At 40.1% G+C, this 24,664-nt stretch overlaps 1 protein-coding gene across 1 annotated transcript; it reads right to left on the bottom strand.

Annotated features, from left to right (window-relative positions):
• Positions 1–11,869: 11,869 nt before the first annotated feature.
• LOC147489649 (uncharacterized) lies at positions 11,870–12,703 on the bottom strand. The gene has a single exon (XM_086574695.1). The coding sequence runs from the start codon at positions 12,701–12,703 to the stop codon at positions 11,870–11,872; it is 834 nt and encodes a 277-aa protein (XP_086430821.1).
• Positions 12,704–24,664: the final 11,961 nt, after the last annotated feature.

Below are 24,664 nucleotides of genomic sequence, written 5' to 3' on the forward strand. Positions count from 1 at the left end.
TTGTTATTGTTGGAATTATTTTGACGCACCTTATACTTGCTTGTTTTTTGTTGGTTTATGCTCCCCACCCACCCAAAATGTTCTAATTTCTCATCTCATCTCATCTCACCACTCAATAACTCCTACCACTCACCATTGTTGAGAATGTTTCCCACGCTAAACCCAACGTGCGCGAATTGAATCGGTTTCTTCTCGTGAGAAACCCGCTTTCTCACTGGAAATTGTGTGACCAACCCCACAACTTCTGGATTTAATCTTTTCGATTCATTCTCATGTCGCATTCCGAATTGGTCTCCTTCTCGTGACAGCGTTCCGAATTGGTCTCCTTCTCGTGACAACCCATCGTTTGGTTTCTACTTTCTAGTGCTAAAGGTAATTAGTAACTTTTCAATTGTTTTTTGTTTCATTTTTTGGGTTTTCCCCTTTACCCCATTCTTTATTCATTTTCTATTTGAAGAAGGGTGACTTTTGAATTAAATACTAACTTTGTTAGACTAGATAACTGCAAGTAGTGGGGGCATGAGCGGAGGTGGAGAAGAGAGAGAGAGAGAGATGGGTTTGTCGTGGGGAGAGAGAGAGTTGGATTTGGTTGAGAAGGAGGGAGAGGGAGAGGGAGAGTGTGAGTGAAGGAGGGAGATTGAGAGTGCATGGAGAGGGAGAGGGACAAGTAGAATAGAAGAGATGAGGACGGACAGACAGAAACCAACCAAACACTTTTTGTCCGGTAACCCCTCCCCTCTGCCAGAACGTTAAAACCCACTCACTTGATTAGTGTTTAGATTGAAAACATGAGCTTACTTATAAACGTCAAAAAACTTGATTTTTTTTTGTTTCATTTGACTCTGCAAGTGGTAAGCTTTTTTTTAAAAAATGCATAACAATCGGCCCTCCACCTATAATGGAAGTTCTTTGTCAAAACTTTCATGGATATGATACCCTTCATTCCTTCAATGCTTGTGACATGAAGTGATGTGGTTGCTTACTTAGGTGATAGTAACAAAAGCAAGCCTTCATAGAGCTTAGAAAAGGAACACTACATTGGTCAGCAGTTTATGTCCACGTCCAAAGTTCCCCTTCATTCTAAAAAGCTAGTCTTATTGCATTCTATTTCATTTTATGATTGAATGAGATTTATCGATCGAGTGTGCCCACAGTTTTCGTTGGCTTACTTGAGTCATGTCTGTATCCAATAATTCTAAGCATTATGCAAGTATTATAACTTTAACTGCTTCAGTTTTGCTACTGTTCTTGAATTTGATACAAAAAAAAACAACACTCCTAACAAGGGCTTCATATAATATAGCAACTCATAGGAATATCATTTGACATTGTGACTTATGACGTGATCAAAGGTTGGTTCGGAGACCGCTAGCACCATCTCAAACCAACTCTTAATCGTGCATGTCCCAATCCACATATTACGCTTCATTGGTGACCTTGCCCTGGCGCTAGGAGGAGTGGAGTCAGGGCATATTCAAGTTGAGCGTCTTAAGTGTAGGCCCTTATTTTGAGTTTCGTTTGATGTTATTTTAAGAGGGAGTAAGGGCATATTCAAGTTGAGAGACTTAAGGACCTTGCCCTGGTGCTAGGAGGAGTGGAGTCAGGGCATATTCAAGTTGAGCGTCTTAAGTGTAGGCCCTTATCTTGAGTTTCGTTTGATGTTATTTTAAGAGGGAGTAAGGGCATATTCAAGTTGAGAGACTTAAGGACCTTCCCCTGGCGCTAGGAGGAGTGGAGTCAGAGTATATTCAAGTTGACCGTCTTAAGTGTAGGCCCTTCTCTTGAGTTTCATTTGATGTTATTTTAAGAGGGAGTAAGGGCATATTCAAGTTGACAGACTTAAGTGTAGCTGTGCGGGCCCCTATCTTGTTTGTGTTATTCATTTTTTTGGCGATTAGATATGTTGTTTTTAGAGCATGCTCATTGTGTACTTTCAATAATTTAAGACCTTCTTGCTCTATTTCTACTAGTTGTGTTTAACATTTACGTTGTGTATACTGTATTACTACTACACCAAGATAATGTAATACTAAGTGCGTTAGCTCACGAACAATCAAATAATAGCTCTTTAACCAAGAAACGATGAAATAAATTTAATAAAATCTCTCAATAATAATGTCACCATTCTCCTAAGCCTTTAAATAGGCTTCTAACCCTAAAACAAACAAGCGGTGAGTTCACCGAACCAATCCTACATAAAACAAACGAAACAAAAGACTGACTCATAAAAAGCCCAATGAAAAGCTTGGAGCACGTGCGCACGTATGAGAAGGGTAAACTGAGCGCGCGCGCCCTCGTACCTCCACTAACAGTACCCTCAGACTTTCACGACACCATCATGTGTATCTAGGTACTTCTCAGCAAAAACCTACACTGCATCATTCCCCCCCTGGATGGAAGGAATTTGTCCTCGAATTTAAATCATCCTCATCGTCAGACGAATCACCACAGAATGGTATGAGATGCCGGACATTGAAGACATCCAAAGTCCGGATATGACTAGGTAAACGGAGACGATATGCATTGGTGTTGATCTTCTCAACTACTTCAAGAGGATCAATCTTGCGATGTTTCAGTTTATTGTAGTCACCAGCAGAAAAACGATCCTTAGTGAGGGCTGTGCCCAAACAAAGTCACCAACCTCAAACTCAACATGTCTACGATGCCGAAAAGCAGCAGCCTTGTACTTAGCAGTAGATTCCAAGAGATTAGAATGAACAGCAGTATGAATATTCGTAACGTGCTGAATCAACTCCGCAGCAGTAACATGAACAGGGTATAAGCCAGGGACAGGCGCTAGATCAGCAGCCACCCGAGGATTGAACCCGTAGAGAACCTGGAAAGGGCTAAACCCAGAACTCCGATTAACCGATTGGTTGAAAGCAAACTCGGCCTGTGCGAGGAAAGAATCCCATTGTTTCACCTTAGTACCAATCAAGCTATGTAATAAATTACCCAAAGAACGGTTAACGACCTCTGTCTGACCATCAGTCTATAGATGATAGGCACTACTAAATTTCAACTCAGTGTGCAATAGTTTCCAGAAAGAACGCCAAAAATGACTAAGGAAATGCGTGTCACGATAAAAAACAATAGAATCTGGTAAACCATGCAAACGGTAAACATCACGAAAAAATAATTGTGCAACATTGACAGCATCAGTAGTCTTTTTGCAGGCAATGAAGTGAGCCATCTTGGAGAATCTATCCACGACCACAAAAATATAATCAAATCCTCGTTGAGTACGAGGGAGACCTAGAATGAAATCCATACTAATATCACACCAGGGGAGAGTGGGAATTGGAAGAGGCATATACAAACCTGCATTAGTAGCATGTCCCTTAGAGACCTGACAGACCTGACAATGAGCAACAAAATTCTGAACCTCCTTGCCCAAAGATGGCCAGAAATATGAACCAGATAAAATCTTGAGAGTCTTGTCACGGCCAAAATGACCCTCATTATGTAAGTCCGTAAGGAGACGAAGACGGAGGCTACAGTCAGGAACACAAAGGCACTTACCCTTAAACAGAAAACCGTCCTGTAAAGAAAATGTAGATAATTGACCTTCCTGGATGGCACTCAAGATAGGAGCAAAATAAGCATCAGTCGGATAGAGATCAGGGAAGGAATCAAAACCCAACACAGTAGTGCGCAATGGCACCAATAAGAATGAACGCTGACTCAGTGCATCAGCCACACGGTTCTGAACACCGGATTTGTGACGTAAAACAATAGTAAAATCCTGCAAATAACTAAACCAACGTAATTGTCGGGCACTAACATTATCCTGATTACCAATGTGTTTAAGGGCCTCATGGTCAGAGTATAACAGAAATTCCGAGTGGATCAAATAGTGATGCCAATGCTTGAGAGTCTGAACAACGGCATAGAATTCCAAGTCATAAACACTATAATTTTGTTTCGCCCCAATGAGTTTTTCACTAAAATAAGCCACGGGGTGATGACCTTGGCTAAGAACAATGCCAATACCAACTTTCGACGCATCCGTACAGACTTCAAAAGGACAAGAGAAGTCCGGCAATTTAAGGATTGGGGCCGAAATCAATTTAGTCTTGAGCACTTGAAAACTCTCCTCCGCAGCCTGAGACCACATAAAGTTACCACTACGCAAACAATCAGTAATAGGAGCAGTAATAGTACTAAAGTGATGAACAAAGCGGCGATAAAACGATGCAAACCCATGAAAACTGTGTGTTGCAGTCAGGGTCGTCGGGCTAGGCCAAGACCGAACGGCCTCCACCTTAGACTGATCAACCCAAATACCTTCCTTGGAAACCACATAACCCATAAATAACACTGAGTCAGTACAAAACACACACTTAGCCACAACAACAAAAAGCTGAGCCTGACGGAGTACAGACAAGACATTTCGGAGGTCCTGGAGATGAGACTGGGTGTCCTTGCTATAAACCAAAATGTCATCGAAATACACCACCACACATTTATCCAAAAATGGCTTCAGGACTTGATTCATAACACGCATAAAGGTGCTAGGAGCATTAGAGAGGCCGAAAGGCATAACGAGCCACTCATAAAGACCTTCCTTTGTCTTAAAAGCCATCTTCCACTCATCACCAAGACGAATGCGGATCTGATAATATCCAGACTTCAAATCAAGCTTTGTAAATATGCCAGCACAATGTAACTGAGCAAGGAGGTCGTCCAACCTTGGAATGGGAAACCGGTACTTCGTAGTAATCTTGTTAATATCCCTGCTGTCGACACACATGCGCCAAGTGCCATCTTTCTTTGGAACCAACAGTGCGGGCACCGCACAAGGACTGAGGCTCTCACGAAGAAACCCCTTATCAAGCAAATCAGTCACTTGTCTCTATAATTTGGCATGCTCTATTGGGCTCATGCGGTAGTGAGGACGATTCGAATTTTTGAGCCAAGGATGAAATCAATTTGATGTTGAATGTCCCGCATGGGGGGGCAAACCCGTAGGCAATTCAGTTGGGAAAAGATCGGAAAATTCCTGTACCAAACCTTGTACACAATTGGGAACTGTGGCTGTTAGGGAACTCGGTTCACACATTAAAATAAACACTTGACCCGCTTCTAGCAGCTCAGTCTCAAAACTACGCATAGCCAAACAAGAGGGTTTGGGGCCTGGAGGAGCAACTGGAGCCGCCTCTCTACTGGGTACTAGAACGATCTTTACATCGCCGAACAAGAAGCTATATGTGTTGCGCCAACCATCATGGGCTACTCTACGATCAAATTGGCACGGTCGGCCCAATAATAAATGACCCGCATTTATAGTGACTACGTCACACCACACCTTATCTGTATACGTAGAACCAATGGAAAACGGAACCGAACAACGTTTAGAGACTGTAACTTCAGTACATTTCTTAAGCTAAAACAATGAATAAGGGTTTGGGTGTTTCTCAGTTGGTAACCCAAGCTTGCAAACTGCTTCAGAAGAGATCACATTCTCACAGCTCCCAGAGTCTATAATAAGTTTATAGACCTTACCCTGTGTAGTACAAGTAAACTAAAAAATATGGTTACGAAGCCAACCATCACCCTCAGTCTCCTTAGAAGCCAAACATAACGTGCGAACAACAAGAAGTTCACCCCTGTTCACCTATATGAGCTCTTCAGGCACATTCGTAGAGTCGGCATCAAAGATGGGGGTGCCCAAGATACCACCAACAGGGTCCTCATCCACATCCTCATTCTCAGCAAATAAAATCTTCCCAAGAGCAGGTGGTTTAGAGCATCGATTAGCATAATGGCCTACTTCCCCGCATCGAAAACACTTAGCTGAGTTAGGACCACAAGCCACAGCTTCTGGAAAGCCCCGCGGCTTAGGGATAAGAGCAACTGGAGTATGGGAAGGAGTAATACCACCCCGACGGCTCAACTGTTTCTCCAGAAAGACTGCCCGTTGATGAGCCTCAGACACAGAAAACACATCAAACAGATTCAAGGCATCCTGTAAATTAGAATGAAAACCACCAATGTGTCGTGCCACCAACTGTTCATCCGATTATGTGATATCTACGCGAGCCAATAATTGGTAAAACTCCTTAGTATAGTCATAAACAGACTTAGCACCTTGGCGCAAGTTCTGAAGTCGTTGATACAATTCACGAGTATAATTAAAGGGTAAAAAATCCGCACGGAGATGCTTCTTAAGTTTCTCCCGTGCAACAATCTTAGATTTACCTCTTCGTGCACGAGTCGCCTTCAACTGTTGCCACCAAGCCATAGCACGACCTCGAAACCGAGTTGCCACGAGTGCCACCTGTTTGTCGTCGGGCACGTCTTTGAACTCCATAACTTCCTCCACAGTCCCGAGCCAATCAATCAGTTCATCTGGTTGTAAGCTACCATGAAACTCGGGCAAATCAATTTTCAAACTAGATTCCCCGTGTCTGTTCTCTCGGTGTTGCAGAACATGCTGGAAATTGTCAATCTCCCCCAAATCGGCAAAGGGGTTATTATCATCTGCCTCCAGATTGTCCTTTACCAGCTGTGGTTCACGGTCTTGTGGTTGGTCGGGTTGCCGATTAAGGGCCTCAACCTGATGGGTTAAGCGCTGCTACCTGCCTTTAAAGTTCGGCCATTAGATCACGAGCATACACATCATCCAGATTAGCTTCTCTCTGAGGTCTATCACGTCCTCTTCCAGCTAGACGAGGCATATTTAGATCGTATCTGAATCTAATACCAACTAATGTAATACTAAGTGCGTTAGCTCACGAATAATCAAATAATAGCTCTTTAACTAAGAAACGATGAAATAAATTTAATAAAATCTCTTAATAATAATGTCACCATTCTCCTAAGCCTTTAAATAGGCGTTATAACCCTAAAACAAATAAGCAGTGAGTTCACTGAACCAATCCTACAGAAAACAAACAAAACAAAAGACTGATGACTCATAAAAAGCCCAAAGAAAAGCCTGGAGCACGTGCACGCCTATCAGAAGGGTAAACTGAGCGCGCGCACCCTCGCACCTCCACTAATAGTACTCTCAGACTTTCACGACACCATCATGTGTATCTAGGTACTTCTCAGTAAAAACCTACACTGCATCACATATTCACCATATACCACCTTTATCTCAATATATACCACCTATTTGCAGGGTAAACTTCTCAATAGGCAACTGCTTATATCTGCATTTTAGTACATATATAATTCTACTTATTTATTCAATACATAAAATAGTTAATAACTTAGTATATAATACTACTGTTTGTGAGATTTTTCATCTGGGTACACATCTATTTTAGGGCTCATTTCTTGTACTTGCACTGTTTCTTGATTGTAGCATTGATATGATTGGCTATTGGTTGAGGGTTACCATGGATGTCTGAAAATACTTGTGTGTGTGTGTGTGTGTGTGTGTGTTGAGATATATCTGATCTTGGGGTGTCATGCAGGAACCATGGGAAAGAATGGACAAGGACATCAAATCTAAGGTAAGTCTGCGGCATAAGGATCTAAGTCAGTTGAGCACTCTCCTTCAAAAAAGAAAACTCATCGATGAAGAGTGATGACCCTTCTTTTCTTCCAACTGATGAGTTTGCTACACCCATATGTCACACACATCCTCTAGAGTTAAATAAAAGTATAGCGCTATGGAATTAAATGATAGATGCACTTTTATAAATGTAGATCTATGGTAGTTTTTTTTGCAAGCAAAATGTGAATATATTAATATAAATATAAGGTTACATGATGAGACAGCTGTCTACATGTTACAGGATAGGTTCCCACCATAGAGCAAAAGAAGTGAGCTTACTCTAGCTAAATCTAAAGTACACCTGGTTTGGACTCTCGATTTTGGGTACAAAAGATGGTCTTGATGTACTCCATTCCAATGCATCTTTATCCAAAGTTGCACCATGCTTAGCTATCGAGTCTGCACTGAAATTAGCTTCTCTCCAATTATGTGTTATCCTGTAGGAGATCAAGTTTTGAGTGGCTCTTTCCCATCTTGTTTTCAGTTTCCAAGAAATGTGTCCATTTGCGAAAGAATGAGCAACCAATTGGGAGTCAGTTTCTATCCATATTACCCTCCAGCCGAGAGCAATGGCACTCTCTGCTACTAATACAAGCGCAATGCTTTCTGCCTCATAATTTGTAACCACCCCGAGACCTTGTGCCAAAATTCCAAGTAGATTGGATTGGTAATCTCTGATAGTTAGTCCAGCGCCTCCACGTCCCAGGTTCCCAAGTGAGCATCCATCACAGTTAATTTTAATCACTCCTTGTTCAGGTGGATACCAGTTAACTTGTTGGATTGCACTGAACGGCTTAGGCTTGCATTCGATATCCAAAGAGTGGAGTATAGCGAGTTCAGCAACAGTGTTATACATGTGACTCTTGGACAGACGCCCAGTAGTTTGAATGCCTTTCCTTACCTGTTTCCTTATGTGTCCAGAGCTGAAGCTTGAGTCGTTGTATCGTTGAGAGTTTCTCATCTTCCAAATGGCTACTAGCATACTTAGAACCGCAGAAGTCCACAGCTCTCTGATCAAAGGACTTGCAAGTCGTTTTGCTTTGATAAGTCCTTTTATGTCTGCCACTCCACTTGCTATTTGTGGATTCAAATGGAATATTTGTAACATCCATTCCGAAAGGGCTTGAGAGGTGGGACAACTCCATAACAAATGTTCATAACTCTCCTCTTCTTTGCATCCATCACATCTGGAAACAATTGGAATGCATTTTCGCTTCACCTTATCATCCATTGGAATGATTCTTTGTAAGACTTTCCATGCAATTCCAGCTGTCTTGGGGTGCACGTAGCTGTTCCAGATGGTTGATCCCAACAAAACTGTAGGAACCGTTATTTCAGAATGACTTTTTCTACAAACCGCGAACACCACGCGTAACAGAATTAATGGGTGTCCACGATTTGTGATTGGAAAACATACCTTTAGATCCGGCTTTGTGATATCTCTGTGAATCCAATAGAAATGAAATCAGCAACCACCTCTTGATCTTCTGTTGTATTATTTTCAATAGATTGGACGTTGTGTGGCAATGATCTACCAACCCCTTTCTCTCTCTCAAGATCAGAACCAAAATCAGATCTAGTTTTCTTGCCTCTTTTTCTAAACAATGAATAGTGATTTTCGGCCTGGAGAGAAAGGTTCTATTTATAGGCTACAACAGGGACCATGAGGAGAAATTAAGGTTGGGCCTCTTGACGGGCTTGGGCTTCCCATGTTTGCCCAGAACACACGGCCCAAGTCCGTCAACAAATGACTTATTCCACTAAAGGCCATTGTTGCACTACTGCCCTAATCCCAAATTACGTGTCAGCGTTTATGGGCTCCATATTATATGCTCGTTGATCTCCCCGTGTTTAAGATATCGAATGTCCGTTGATTAAGTCAAGTTACTAACAACTACATTGATCAACTTCTTATGTCCTTGAGTAGTACCACTCAACCTCATTGTCATGTCGGAATAAATCCACCTGCAGGGTTTACATGACAATCTTTTTGAGCTCCTCAAGGGGACATCATCAACCCAACTTCCTGCGGGCCACAGATTCCTTCTATAATCAACAGCACACCTTACATACAATATCATTACCCAATTCATCGAGTTTGTTGATTCACAAATGAATCTCACTCATTGATGATTTAAAGTAATATACAATGCACATAAGTGCCTGTTATTATATCCGGATTAAGAGGACAAGCATCCATAATAACAGAGGTGTTTGTTCTCTTATATAGTCAGTATAAGGAGAAATAACCTCACTTGGTCCTGTTCAATACACACAAAGTGTACTAGTGTAATCCTATAGTCAAGATAGACTAATATCAGATTATACTACAACTGTACCAATGGTTTGTCCAAATCCATTTAGGTTGTGAACGATTACTTATACTTTATAAGGTGCTGATGATATGATCTTCTATGTGTTCACACCATATCATTTACAACATAAAGTATTAGACACATGCATATAACTAATAACATATATAATATGCATAACATTTGCCCGTATGATTCTCATTCAAAATATAAAGAATTAGAGTTAATACAAAAGTAATGCTTTTAGTATATAATCCTATCAAAACAACTGCCCCCTTCTCTCTGATTGTGTCGAAGGCAGAGAACACCCATAATTTCTCTTCTTTATCCAGTTTCCAAATTCTTCTATCCTCAAGTTCGGTACTGGGAGGCAATAGGGAGTTTAGATCCATTGCTAGCAAAGCAAAGACATTGATCAAAATATCAGGGAAGCTCCATTGGTTGTTCACAATTAGGTCCCGAACTTTTGAAGAGTGGTTACTCCAGTCAAAGTGCGGATGCAAGTTCATCACCGAGTTTGGACTAGCCCAATCATCTCTCCAGACGTCTAGAGAGCTACCTGAGCCAAGAGTCCAGGCCATATGCCCTTTCATCTCTTCCAAAGCCCATTTAAGCCATTTCCAGATGGATGAGCATTTATGACTCACTAACCACCTTCCATACTTCAATTTGTATTTTTGTACCATATATTGTGACCACTGGTTGTCCGTCGTGATCATTTGCCATGCCAGTTTCATGAGAAGTGCAAGGTTCAACTCCTTCAGGGGTCTAAGGCCTAGCCCACCTTCTGCTTTTGGCTTGCAAACTTTCACCCATTTTAGTGTGATAGTCTTTCTTACTACTGGGTTTCCAGACCATATGAAGTTTCTGATGGCTTCTTCCCCCTTCTTTTATGCACTGTCTTGGCCATTTGTAGATTCCCATGTTATACACTGGCATGTTGTTCAGTATAGTCTGCGTAAGGACCACTCTCCCCTGAAATAAAGTAACTTTCCTGCCCATCCACTTGCTCTTTTTTTTATCTTGTCAACTAGAATTTGCATGCTGGATTTTGTGACACGACCTTTGAATAGCGGTACCCCCAAGTATACCTCAGGCAAGGAGCCTTCCTTCATGTCAAATATTGCTTCCACCTTTCTTTTTTTGGTGTCTGTCATGCATCCGAGGAACAACTTGCTTTTTTCCCTGTTAATGAGCTGATCAGCCGCTAGTTGGTAATCATTCAAGCAATTTCTCAAGTGTTTGAGGCCTTTTAAACTTCCATTTGCAAATAGGATGATGTCATCCACAAAAAGAAGGTGTGATGGAGAGTATGTATTCCCAACAAATGCCATGGGGATGGTTTGGCCTGAAGTTTGTAGCCTCATTATGCTTATGCTGAGAGCATCCTCCACAATAGCAAAAAGAAAAGGAGATAGGGGGTCCTCTTGTTGAAGTCCTCTGCCAGTGCCAAAGAACCCACAAGGTCCACCATTTATCATAATAGAAATCTTTGCGCTGCTGAGAATGTTCTTGATCATGTCACGGAAATTTGGGCTGAATCCAAATCTCTCCAGTACCATAAAAAGGAAGTCCCAGCTGAGAGAATCAAATGCCTGAGAGATGTCCAATTTGATGATTGCATTTCCACCCCATCATTTTATGTGCATATCATTGATGAGTTCTGAGGCCATAGCAATTGTCGTGCTTCCTGTTCTCCCCTTCAAAAAACCATGTTGCTCACAACAAATGATGTTCATGGCAATAGATGTTAGCCGGTTAGCTAAAATTTTAGTAACAATCTTGAAAATGAAATTACTTAAACAAAGTGGCCTGTACTGACCAATTTCCTGAGCATTCTTGCATTTGGGAATCAGCACCATAAAATTTGAATTCATTCCTTGCGGGATGATGTGATCAGTGAAGAAAGAACTAATGGCTCGACAAACATCAGCACTCACTATGCTCCAAAATTTCTAGAAGAACATGCCCTGAAAGCCATCAGGTCCTGGGGAGCTTTGTGGATCCATTCCCATGACCGTGTCTGTTATTTCTCTCCAGCTAGGTATAGCTATGAGCATATGTCATTTTGCTGTTTAGAAACCGCATGTGGGATGAGGTTCAGTAGCTCCTGGTTCCGCAGTACAGGGATGGCTTCAAACTTGGCTTTGTAGGCTTGTACCATGTACTCCTTGATGAGACATTGATCATGCAGTATAGTTCCTTCATCTGTCTTGATCTCCTCAATAAAATATTTGGACTGCCAAATTCTTGCTTTAGCCTGGAAATAAGCAAAGTTTCTATCCCCTTCAAGCTCCTCTTTGATGCATGGTCTTTGTTTCCACATAGTTGCTTCAGTGTGCATGAGATTAGAGATGAGTTTTTCCGTTTCCAGTTCTTGTAAATGAAACTGGACATCAAAAGACTCCTGCTCTTGCTGTTTTTGGATGTCTTTGAGGGATTTATTTGCCTGAGCAATTTTATCTCTAATGCCCCAGTAGGTATTTTTGTGCCAGGCTTTTAGAGTACTTTTGAGTCTTTTGAGCTTACACATTACTAGACGAATGGGTCCATCACATATTAGCTCACTCCAGCTTAACTTTACCATGTTCATGAACTGATTGTGCTCTAGCCATATCTTCCTAAACCTGAACGGAACATTGTCAGGCCTAGTGTTTTTGTTACACGATCCCATAACTGGTGAGTGATCAGAGAACTTGCGTTGTAATATCTTGCATCTCCAGTTAGGATTCGTCAGCAGCCAGCTGTTATTAACGAGTGCTCTGTCTATCTTCGCCAAAATCCGCTTCTTCCCTATTTGCCTATTACACCAAGAGAAGCTATGCCCTAGAGTGGCCGTGTCCAAAAGAGAATTATTATTTATGAAATCCACGAACTCATTCATTGCTCTTTGGTTCGGGTACCTTCCACCTTTTTTCTCAGTTCTTGTGGTAATGGAGTTGAAGTCTCCAATTGCAATCCAGGAAGTGTTTAGTGCACCAAAAACCACAAGTTCTTCCTATAAGGCTCTTCTTTGTATGTAGAAACATTTGGCATGGACAAAAGAAATGAAGTGCTGATTCATATTCACAGTGATATGCTGGTCATTAATGGCAGCCACATTCACCGCCAAGCCGTTTTTCCAAAAACCCAGATATTGCCTGTTTTGCTAACCGAGTGGTTATGAGCAAAAATATTGTTGTAGCCCTTGCTAATCAGCCATGAAGGAGTAACAGTGGAGCTATAAGAGGCTCCGCCAAACTAATTAAGTCTGTCTTGTACTTATGTATGATTTCTTCTAAGTATAACTTAGGAGATGTTCTTCTCATTCCACGAACGTTCCAGAATAGGACATTTGTCATTGATTATGCTGAGTTATTTTTCCTCGCCCTTGTAGATAGAGGAGAGTACTCCTGCAACATCCATTGCGGCTTATGCTTTTTCTTTGCTACCATCTGCCATGGTTTTTCCCCGACCTCTTCATTTTCATCATCCACAAAATCAGCCCAGTTGACCGATCTCAGCAGAGAATTAGCCTCATTTATTAATTTGGCCCTGTTTCCATCTCCTGAGGAAGGAACATGTCCTGTCGATGTTGATGAATAGGAGTCTAATCCTCGACTATTCGAACCCTTGACTGCAATGGTCTTATCAGGAGGAGATGTAAAGTTAGCAGCTCTTTGATCCAAATTATCTCCCCATTTGACAACCTAGTCCTCTATAAAAAAAAGTTGCCTCAACAGTCTCTTCATGGATGAAGTTAGACACTATGTTGGGGGAAGGCCCATGTGCCAGAGGGGAAGCGAAACTCTCACCCACAGGAGGGGTATTCAATACTTGTAAACCGACAGCCTCTTCAAGGTTTGATCGAAAGTTGGGCACTATGTTAGTTGGGAGTAGCAAAGCCGGAATCCCCACAACTTTAGAAAAATCGGTGCTGCTGCCGCAGTAACCTTAGCCCCATTTTCTGCCAGAGATGCAATCCCTCTTGCCACAAAGAGCTCTTCTAGAGAGGCCTCGGTCTCAAACAATGTCGTATCAGCCACCTCGCCTACTTCTTGGGGGTTTAGCTCATGTTCCTCAACTGAATTCTCAATTCTACCAACCACCTGATCATTCGCTACCTTTGTATTCGCAACTTTTGAATACGTAGCCACACCCTCTGTAGGAGTATTCTCCTTCACGCCAGCTAAAGAGAGTTTCTCATAATCACCCTCTGGAGAACAATTCACTGTTGTGATATGCTCTGGAGAACAATTCACACCCTTTGCAGTAAATATCGCTGTTGTGATATGCTCTGTCACACCCTCAGACGCACCTGCTAAAGAAAAATTCTCTGCAGTGGAGAACGCCACTACTTTCCTCGTGGCAATCTTCGGAGATATCTCCGCTGGAATGTGTCCTGGACTTCATGAGCAGCCACATGTTGGTCATTATCTACAACAGTATGTATCTCGTCCACTTCAATCCCCTCAAACCTATTATGAGTCTGAACTTCTTTGGGCTTGTCAAAGTTTTTTGCCCTCCACAAGAACTCTCCTTGCTTACTGGTCTCTCCTGTGTTCTTTTTCTTTTTGTGTCTTCTGTCTTTTTTCTCCCATCGGTTCCAAGGGGGGAGTGGCATCCACTACAACTTCCTTATCCTTGTTTCCCTTATTTTTGTTATGCTGCATATAATTTCTAAGCCTCCTACATTCCGTTACCAGATGCCCTACAATTTTGCAATGTGTGCACATTTTTGGTAGTTTGCCCACCTCGACTGTTTACCAAAAGTTGGTATACTTCGTCCTGACATAGATTTGATCCGGAAGCAATTCGGAGAGGTCCACATCAACCAAAATGTTGGCATAGTATCCATACTCTCTGTTGAGGGTTTTCTCATCAATTTGTATAGGGTACCCCCGAGCAATGGACATCAGTGCCTCCGGCTCCCAATATTCCTGACCGAGGCCAGGCAATCTAATCTAAACCAAGCCATGAGATTGCTTTTGGCTGTCGGGATTGAAGTTTGTAGTCCATTGGCTTATTCTCATAGGCATTTTATCAAAGTCCCATGATCCTTTTGCCTAGACTCTCTTTAGATCTTCTGCATTCGAAAATTGGAGAAAAAGAAATCCTTTTCCAATGGGAGTAATAAGCGACACTTTTTGCAAATCAATTCTTCCCATCAAACAGTGTTTACAAAACAACAAACCCTTTTCGTAAGCTTTCTCAGGGATAGTGATTGTTGGGTATTCTCCCATCTTTTCGGGGGTTGGGAGTTCCTGGAATTCCACCGGTTGCCGGGGTTGGTGTTTTGCTGCATCCGCGTATGAAACTCTCCGAGTTTTAGCTTGAGCTGCGTCAGCTCCATTCTCGGTGTGGGTTGAAAGATTTTGTTGTGGCAGTGTATCTGTCAGCGTCTGAATGAGCTTCTCGAATTCGTAAAGGTCCATGGATGTAAACCTTTTTAGAACACGCACTGTGTATCAGTGTGGGATTTTACCTGAGAAGCTTTGGAACTGGGAAAATAGGGAGTGGAGAAGCAATTCCAAATCCAAGCTTTTAGAACTCACACTGTTACAATGAAGGATTTGACCCAAAAGCATTGGAGGAACATGATCTTTACGCTTCTCCGTTCTAAATATACGAATATCTTGAATAACTCGTTTCGGTGTAGATTTCAAATCCTTACTCACACAATTCGTGCATATAGTTTAAATAAGGGTTTCGAACCAATCTAAGTTCAAGGACAACATACAAATTTCTAATGCTCTAAGTTAGGAAACATAGTGAGTAAGATACGTAGTGTTTTGCTAGCTAAGTTGCTTTGTTAAATCTTAAATGACGCTAAACATGCGAAATACAAAATTATGGTAAAACTAAGATTTTTCCTAAGATATTCAAAGAGAAGAAGAAATGGAGGATCATGCTGCTCATGCAAGATCATATTATCCTATCTTAGTATCGGATTACCACCATCTCTAAGCTGTTTTGAGTTCATTATCAAACCCGAACCGGCTTGAGCATCGATCCCTAGCGAAATGAACTCATCTCTAAGTCCATTTCCCTAGCATAAGAAGTTGAACTGGAATTTTATCTCTGAAACTCCCTTTCAACTCCCGGAAACATAAAACACAATCCTACCATTTTGGGGTAATGTGTGTTCCATGTATCCTTAAGTCCAGGTAATGAATCCTACTCCTAAGAATTTTATATGAATCCTCACATGAGCTTCATTAACCCTCCACTTTTGAGGGTTTTAGCTCATGATCCTAGGATTGAATTAAACTACAAGAAGATATGTAAAATGAAAGAGAAAGAGAAAGAAACAAGAAGCTACAACCTGTTTACCTAAATGAAGAAGAGTTTATTAAAAACTAAAGAGAGTTCCCCATTAAAATGTTACAAGCTTTTCTCTCAAAACAACAAAAACTAAAAACCAAAAGTGAAGACAAGGAATGTAAAAGAAAATCCAAGTCAAGGAAGTAAATGCTAGCCTTTACATAAGAGAGCTTTTTCTTCTCTTCCCCCCACGTGAAACACTACCCCCTCATTTACTTTTCTCTTATCCAAGACTAACCCCCATTTGACACCTTTCATTTTCTAGATAATCATCACCTAAACCAACCAACTTCATTAAATTCATGCAAGGTGTCAAATTTGCACCAATTATTTTGTCTTGCATGATGACTCATCAAATCTTGCAGGCCCGTATGATGGGTCCATGTCCTGTGTCTAGTGGCAGTCCGGTCTTTTAGTATTTTTGCAACTTTCTGCCAATGCGTAGAGTTCGTCTCACTGATCGTCTGACTAGCTTACTTGTCGCATTCGGAGTCCTGGTTTGAGAGATATGAGCTTCGACAGTTTGATGCTTTTGTGCACGTAATCTCGTTTCTGGCTGGATTCTGTACTGTTTAAGTCTTTGGGCTTTAGTCTGGATTTGTTGGGCTTCACATGGGCTTGATCGGAAGGCTTATTTTTACTCCCTATTCTGTGCTTAAATGCTGGCTTTATCAGCATTTTTACATTAATTGCTCCAACCTGCAAAAAGCACGAAGATTCGATTATTTCATGATTATTAAACACAAAATTGACCAAAATGTTACGTCTTTAGGGGGTTTTATAATACAGTTTTGGGTGCTTATCACACCACTCCCAAACATCACTTTGCTTGTCCTCAAGCAAAGAAGAGACATTAAAACAGATAAGTGGCCAAAACTGTGCATTCTAAGCTAAGTCTCATTTCACAGAGTGTGATTGCATTGACCATATGCAACAAGGCCTTAAACCACTAGGAATTCCCTAGTGAACGAGTTATAGCCTCATGAGAGTTTTCCAGAGAAGATACTCACAAACTTTATTTATACTACAACGACTCAGTAACACAAACTTGTTTCCTAAATTAATCTCAGATATCTATACATCTCCTTAGCGGTGAACGAGGATTAATTCCTTTGAAACTCAAGTTAATAAGCATACAATAATTAAAACATCTACATATGAACAAGCATGCAGTGATTTTTATATTGAAATGCACAAGCAGGGCCGTTTCTGGATTCTTTGGAGAGCGTACCTAAATGGGTTCTCACATGTATGTGTCGAAACACAAATTCGCTCATAATTTTTCCACTCAGGTTTCGTTAACTCCAGTGTGTAGTGGGCACACGTTTCCTCACATACTCGATGACAGTCAGAGGAGCCGAGGTCGATCAATCACATCTACTACTTATTATCACACCATCCTACTCCTAATTGAGCTAGAAGTCTTTATTAGGTATTATGGGGCTTAGGTGATAGTGTAGAAGGAAATGAAAGTGGAAGATAAAAATGATAAGTATGAGAGAATAAGGTCTTCAAGATATTTACACTCGAGCAATCCTTATTTTCTTTTCCTGCTCCTACCTTGCTCTTAAGCCTATGTACTTATTTCATTTTTTTTTCAAGGCTTAAGAAACATGATTCTATTTATTTATTTTTTTCTAAAGCAGGTAACTAACTTTTATTTGGAACAAGTCTTCTCTTATTTTTCTACATTTCATCTTATTTCTCATACTCATCACTTAGGTAGGTTCTTTTATTTGGGGTTAATAGATGGGTAAGGAATTTTTGGTGAAAGTGAAAGGTTTGATGAAAGGTTCAGTGGAGTGACTAGCGGTAAAATTTGTAACAGGTAAGAATTTTTAGCTATGTCGATCCAAAGAAGGCCTAAATCCTCGCCTAGGGTTCGAATGGTGATCAAGTAAGTTGACGCGTGATTTTCTCTATTCGGAAAAACTACTCCTCTGTGTCATTACTCACAAATCACTCATATCGAGGCTTTTGGTTAGATTCTCATAGGATTGATAGTTTAAGTAGACTAACCGTGGTTTCCAGAAACTTATTGCTATGTACAATCAATGATACTCAGTGCATGAATACTTATGAAAAGATGTAAAAACTATTGCGTACGTATTATCTTAAGTTTCCTAAAAATGAATCCTAATTCGAATGCTAACGTGAGACTTCTAGACAATTTTCATCATTGAAAAGGAAACAAGACTTTGTCACTAATTACATTTACTAACAAGAAAATAGAAATTATATACAACTTACAGGTTGCCTAATTTTTGCCACAGGATTACATCACTCCCAAACAGAGTGATGCTTAGTATTCGAAATAAAAATAGATGAAGAAAGGAATTACCTGAGTCCATGAGCAAAATTAGGGTTGGATTGCTGGAACGGAAAGTTGTGGTAACATCATATATTACACAGAAATAAACAACGAAAAACAATAGCACACTATATACAACTATATACAATTAGATATATGTACAATTTCCTACTCAAGTTTACCATCCTGGATGTGGTGATGGTCTGGCGTCTTCTTTAGTGAAATGCATTTCCTTAGAATCGCGCTAAAAGATAATGTATTCCCCAATGGTGGCCCATTCTTGTTCACCGGATTCGTTCAAATGTTTCAACATCTTATCGTCGTTTGGATAACAACGAACATGTCTCAAGTATCGTGCATGACATTTCCATTGCCTAAACCTTAATGAATGAATTTTCTTGTTTGTTGGGCACATAGAATCTACCTTGACCCAGTCATGAAAAGTAGCTGAAAACTGTGGGAAGTGTCTTCATAATTCGGCACGCGGTTACAGGTAAAAGTATATACTGATCCGGAACAGTGCGAGCTCGTTTCATATTGGAGATAACACAGTTTAAGATATCAAAGAATGTATGACCTTGAGCTAGCGCATTGAAGACTACATAAGCAGTATCATTGGCGGTAGAAAAATGCCAATCTCCCATGATGTTCAAAAGGACAAACAACATCTTTAATTTAAGAGAATGGTGATGTCTGGCCATCTGCCAAGTTTAGTTCCTTCATCTTTAATTTCAAGACCGTCACCGTATGCTGCACGAAAAGTAGGCCATGAAAATGAACAAGTAGAGTTGTGATAAATGTATGGCCATGTTGCTGCCGGCTCGTGATATGGAAGATCCAAAGTCAGGGCCAGTGTTGGCTCCGAAAAGACATGGTTTGTGCTACCAACTTGGATTGTGAATCCGTCTAAGAAAAAGCCATGAGCAGCGTTGAATGCTGGTGTATCTTCCATATTAGCATAAAAGTATGCCGCCAAACTTGAAAAATAAGTTTGGTCAGGGGGAATAACAAGGGAAGACCACCTGATGTTAGTAATGCAATCACGGAAATGAAGTCCATAAGCATTGGGATCCATCATAGCCTGAAAGGATTGCTCAGGAATGAGTTTCGGAGGTGTCATGCTTGATGAAGATGCTACGTGTGATGAAGAAGCCATGTGTGATGGAGTAGTGCAATGGGTAAAGATGTGGCTGAAAAAATTGTCCAATAAAGTTTGACAAGATGGATGACAGAGTATGGAAGAAGATGAACTCCTCCTGTAATCAAATTCAAAATACATGTTAAAATTTGATTATTGGATATAACAACGTGAATTATGACAATTCTAGTAGGAGGACAGAAAGATAACAATAATATTAATTAAAGGAGCACACGACGAAAAACTTAATTAATAATAATAATTTTATTTCAAACCCCCCCCCCCCCTTTTTTTAGAATTAAAATATCATGGATCAAGATGATGATGAGGCTGTTGATAGGAATGAAGATTATGGACAACACTGGATGATGATGAGGCTGTTGATAGGAATGAAGATCATGGACAACACTGTTCAGTTCATCAATTTGTTGGCTAAGCTGGAGGTGAAGGGTCCCCCTGGTTGCCAGAGAGTGTAGTTTGATTTTCTATTAGGAGAGTGTGATTTTCCAAGGACTGAGAATGAGTTTCTAAGATTGTCGCCTGTTCAACATCGTGCATTGATTGTCGTTCTTGGAAATCTATAAGACTTTTGATGATGATTTCCTAACGTGCGTGTAATTTCCGCATGCCTTCATGAAGAAATTGAATACCTTCCATGGGATTAAAAATGTTCTACATGACATTTTCATCAAAGAAATGTGCAGAGTTTGAGTTTTGGCCATCCATTTCATCTGGCAAAGTATCTGGCGTCCAAGAACCATCGGCACAGTCTTTGTGAAGTATAGTAACAGCCGCTCTTTGAAGAGGTATTTCTGGAGAAACAACTGGATAACCCCAACGCATCATAATTTTTGTGACTAAAGTAGGCAAAGGTGCTAACCTTTTTGTTTTCCTGGTGATCACATTCCAGAGGTGTTGGATTATGCAAAAATCATCTCTTTGATTCTGCATAATCCAAAGTAGGTGGAGTTGAGGCTTGGTGACTTCAGATTGGTGTGACGTACCCACCACATTGTGTCCCAACCAGTGGAGCACAACTCGTTGATTTTGTTTCAAAGAGTGTTGAAGAACAACGTGATTTTTATTTCCGACTTCGCCATGAGATACGGTGGCCCGTAGTAACTTTTTAACATAATTAAATGTGGACTCTGAAAGATGGAACTCTGAGTTATTCATTGGAATTTGAAGTATGTCGGAGATAATTTCCCTAGTCAATTCAAATCGTTGTCCATAGGCATTGAAATAGAATTTTCCATTTTCAGGTTCGCTAAATTGGTAGAACATCAAGACCAAATCTCTGGAATAAGCTGCTTCTGCATGATATAGAAGAGGCATCCATCCTCGACGTACAATTTCTGTGTCATAAAAAAGAGAAAATCGGCCATCATAAAAAAAAATAAGGTAATTCTTCTCGGGCACTATCTTTCTTGGTTGATCCATTTGAAAATGTAATTGATGGAAGGATAGTGTAGAAACCATGAAATGAAAGTGGCTGAACGAAGAGATTTATAGCAAATATAGGATCTGGTACGAATTGAATCAGGATGCCTAGTGCATCTAGATCTAGACTTAATATGTGAAAACACAAGTGAAACATGTGATGTTGGTACCCCTAATTATGTACAACAACTATGGTTATCCATAGTATGTCATTTCATGTCAGATGTCCAAAAACAATTAATGGGGTATTAAAATGATAGAAAAATACGGAGGAAAGTTTCACAGGGCAGTTAGACCTACACGTAATTTCATAATTTCTGATCATACCTCAGTAATAGAATATGGATAGAATAATCGAGCTACGTGCGTGACAAGTGTTAGGTGTACCGTGTAGCATGCGCGATCTTCTCTGAAAACAATAAGTTGAGATTGATTTATTTTGGTGCGTTATTGATTTTGCTTATTTGTTATGGTTTTGATAATTATTTTATGTTTATGATAAGGTAAAAATACAACTAATATACACAATTTATTAAATATGAGGCTCCTCCATTTAATACTTAACCCATACAAATATTTAACACACCATAGTAATATACAAAGCAACAAAGGGAAAGAGATATGCAGGTTACATAGATCTAGATATTTTGGATGAAGTTATGCATGATCGACAGTAGAACAATGATAAATATTGTTATCACTAATACTGTGACAGCCCATTCGCGTTGCTCCTTTTCCAATCGCTCGATCAGATCCATTGTTTTGAATGAAAAGATAATATGTGAAGATTAAGCTTTGGAGAGTGAGAGAATGAGGTGAGTGAAGGGTGATGAGGAGTGTTGAAATTTATAGGCGAAAATCTGACTGTTTGTGGATATCTGACCGTTTGTGCCTTGTAATAATTACGATGGAGATAATATTTGGGTTTTGTGACCAGACACGTGATTTGGGTCAGGTTCTAAATTTTGGCCCAAGCCCAAATGAATTTCGAAAATTCCTCTTATGTCCCAAAATGTCCCAAAATTTCGAACGCGGAATTTCGATTCGTTTGAACTCCAAATTGAACGAATGAGGTGTCAAAACGATCGGCATTAAAAATGTCATCCAATGGAATATGAAGAAGGCGCCTTCAACCCTATATATATATATATAAAATAATAATAATAATAATAATAATAATAATATATATATATATATATATATATATATATATATATATATATATATATATTATTATTATTTTTTACATACAAATGTACAAGGGAAGATGTATGTGTCAATATACAAAAGAACGTGATAGCAACACCGGACTACAAGAAGAAAACCATTACAGTAAAATTGGGCAATTGTCATGTCGGCTCTAGGGCGAACCCAATCCAGCCAGACTGTGGCTTAACCTTTATGTTTTGGGGGCCTAGGGTTCAGGACGGTACCATCCCTGACCAATGTGCAATGGTTTAATAATAATATTACCCTTGGTACATATGGTATAGCCTCAAACCTCCCCGAACTGTCATCAAATAGAAAACTATTCGGGGTTGGCCTGGTGAAATCCATTGCCTGTGCGAACGTGGGACTATCCGATGTTGTTCATCACGACTCTCTTTGTGCACAACACTTAGTGCAAAGGTGAAAATAAAAGACACGAGTATATACATGTTGAGTCTTTTAACGTCAGATCCTCAAGACGAATCCCAACCTGTGGGAGCAACGGGGTGACGACGAAGTTTATCCTGTTGAGCTGGTGTCAGACAATAATATACCTTATACCGGCTCATATCGGATAGTAATTCAAGACCTGGACAGAAAGGTGTTTGACAATTCATACACCACTGTACCCCATCCTTCGCGCACGTCGCTTTCGAGCCAAAGAACTACGACCATTACCTATTCGAGTTGGGTGAGATTTACACCGAATGATGAGCTGGAGTTCACGAGGAAGAGAATAGAAAATGGAAGAGAAGGAAGGCTGGGAAATTTTTGGTACCCATTGTTTACCAGAAGGCACGTTTGCTCGATAATCAGAAAACATTTATACTCAGTTCTGAAATAGAGTTTTTATGGACTAAGGTTCCGGCGCTTGCAACCACACACTCTAGGAGATTTAAGAGAAGAAAATAGAAGAGGGCCTGGCTACCCTAATGGTGTACTTTCCCTGTTTTAAACACCTGGAAAGAAGTACACCAGTGAATCTTTAATCATTGTAGACTGGATCTTTAAGAAGAGTCTTTTCGACATCTGGAGAATACAACTCATGATAATGTTTAAGGCGTTGGCCATTTACTTGAAATTCACTGTCATCATTTAAATTTTTCAAAAAGATAACCCCATAAGGGGTTACAGCAAAGACAGTGGAAGGACCAGACCATCGAGTTTTTAATTTTCCTGGAAAAATGTGTAATCTTGAGTTGTACAACAAAACTTTTTGACCAATTTTGAATTCTTTTCTTAATATGTGCTTGTCATGCACTCTTTTCATGTTGACTTTATAGGATTTCGAGAGATCATAGGCATCACTCTGAATCTCCTCAAGCTCATTTAACTGTAATTTTCGCTTCTCGCCTGCCACATTGGTATTAAATTGATGCTTTTGATGGCCCATAGAGCACGATGCTGAAGTTCAACTGGAAGATGACAAGGTTTATCAAAAACGAGGCGGTAAGAGGACATGCCTATAGGTGTCTTAAAAGCTGTTCTATATACCCACAAGGCTTCAGATAATCTTAGAGACCAGTCTTTTCTAGATGGATTAACTGTCTTTTCTAAAATTAGAGACTTCTACTTGGCCACTGGTTTGAAGATGATACGGAGTTGCCACTTTGTATGTGATTCCATAATTTTTACTAATGATTCAAAAATTTTATTGCAGAAATGTTTTCCCCAATCACTAATTATAGCTTTGGGAACACCAAATCGAGAGAAAATATTTTATTGCCAATGCCTCAATCCATTTTAACACGTAGTCAACAGCTACCAGTATGTATAGGAAGCCATGACTATTTGGAAAGGGACCCATAAAGTCGATGCCCCATACATAAAAAAAATTCACAATTAAAATTGATAGGGTTATATACTAAAAGCATTACTTTTGTATTAACTCTAATTCTTTATATTTTGAATGAGAATCATATAGGCAAATGTTATGCATATTATATAAGTTATTAGTTATATGCATGTGTCTAATACTTTATGTTGTAGATGATATGGTGTGAACACACAGAAGATCATATCATTAGTACCTTATAAAGTATAAGTAATCGTTCACAACCTAAATGGATTTGGACAAACTATTGGTACGGTTGTAGTATAATCTGGTATTAGTTTATCTTGACTATAGGATTATACTAGTACACTTTGTGTGTATTGAACAGGACCAAGTGAAGGTTGTTTCTCTTTATACTGATTATATAAGAGAACAAACACCTCTGTTATTATGAATGCTTGTCCTCTTAATCCGGATATAATAACGGGCACTTATGTGCATTGTATATTACTTTAAATCATCAATGAGTGAGATTCATTTGTGAATCAACAAACTCGATGAATTGGGTAATGACATTGTATGTAAGGTGTGCTGTTGATTATAGAAGGAATCCGTGACCCGTAGGAAGTCGGGTTAATGATGTCCCCTTGAGGAGCTCAAAAAGATTGTC

This window comes from Coptis chinensis, chromosome 7 (genome assembly GCF_015680905.1).
Source record: "Coptis chinensis isolate HL-2020 chromosome 7, ASM1568090v1, whole genome shotgun sequence".
NCBI lineage: Eukaryota > Viridiplantae > Streptophyta > Magnoliopsida > Ranunculales > Ranunculaceae > Coptis > Coptis chinensis.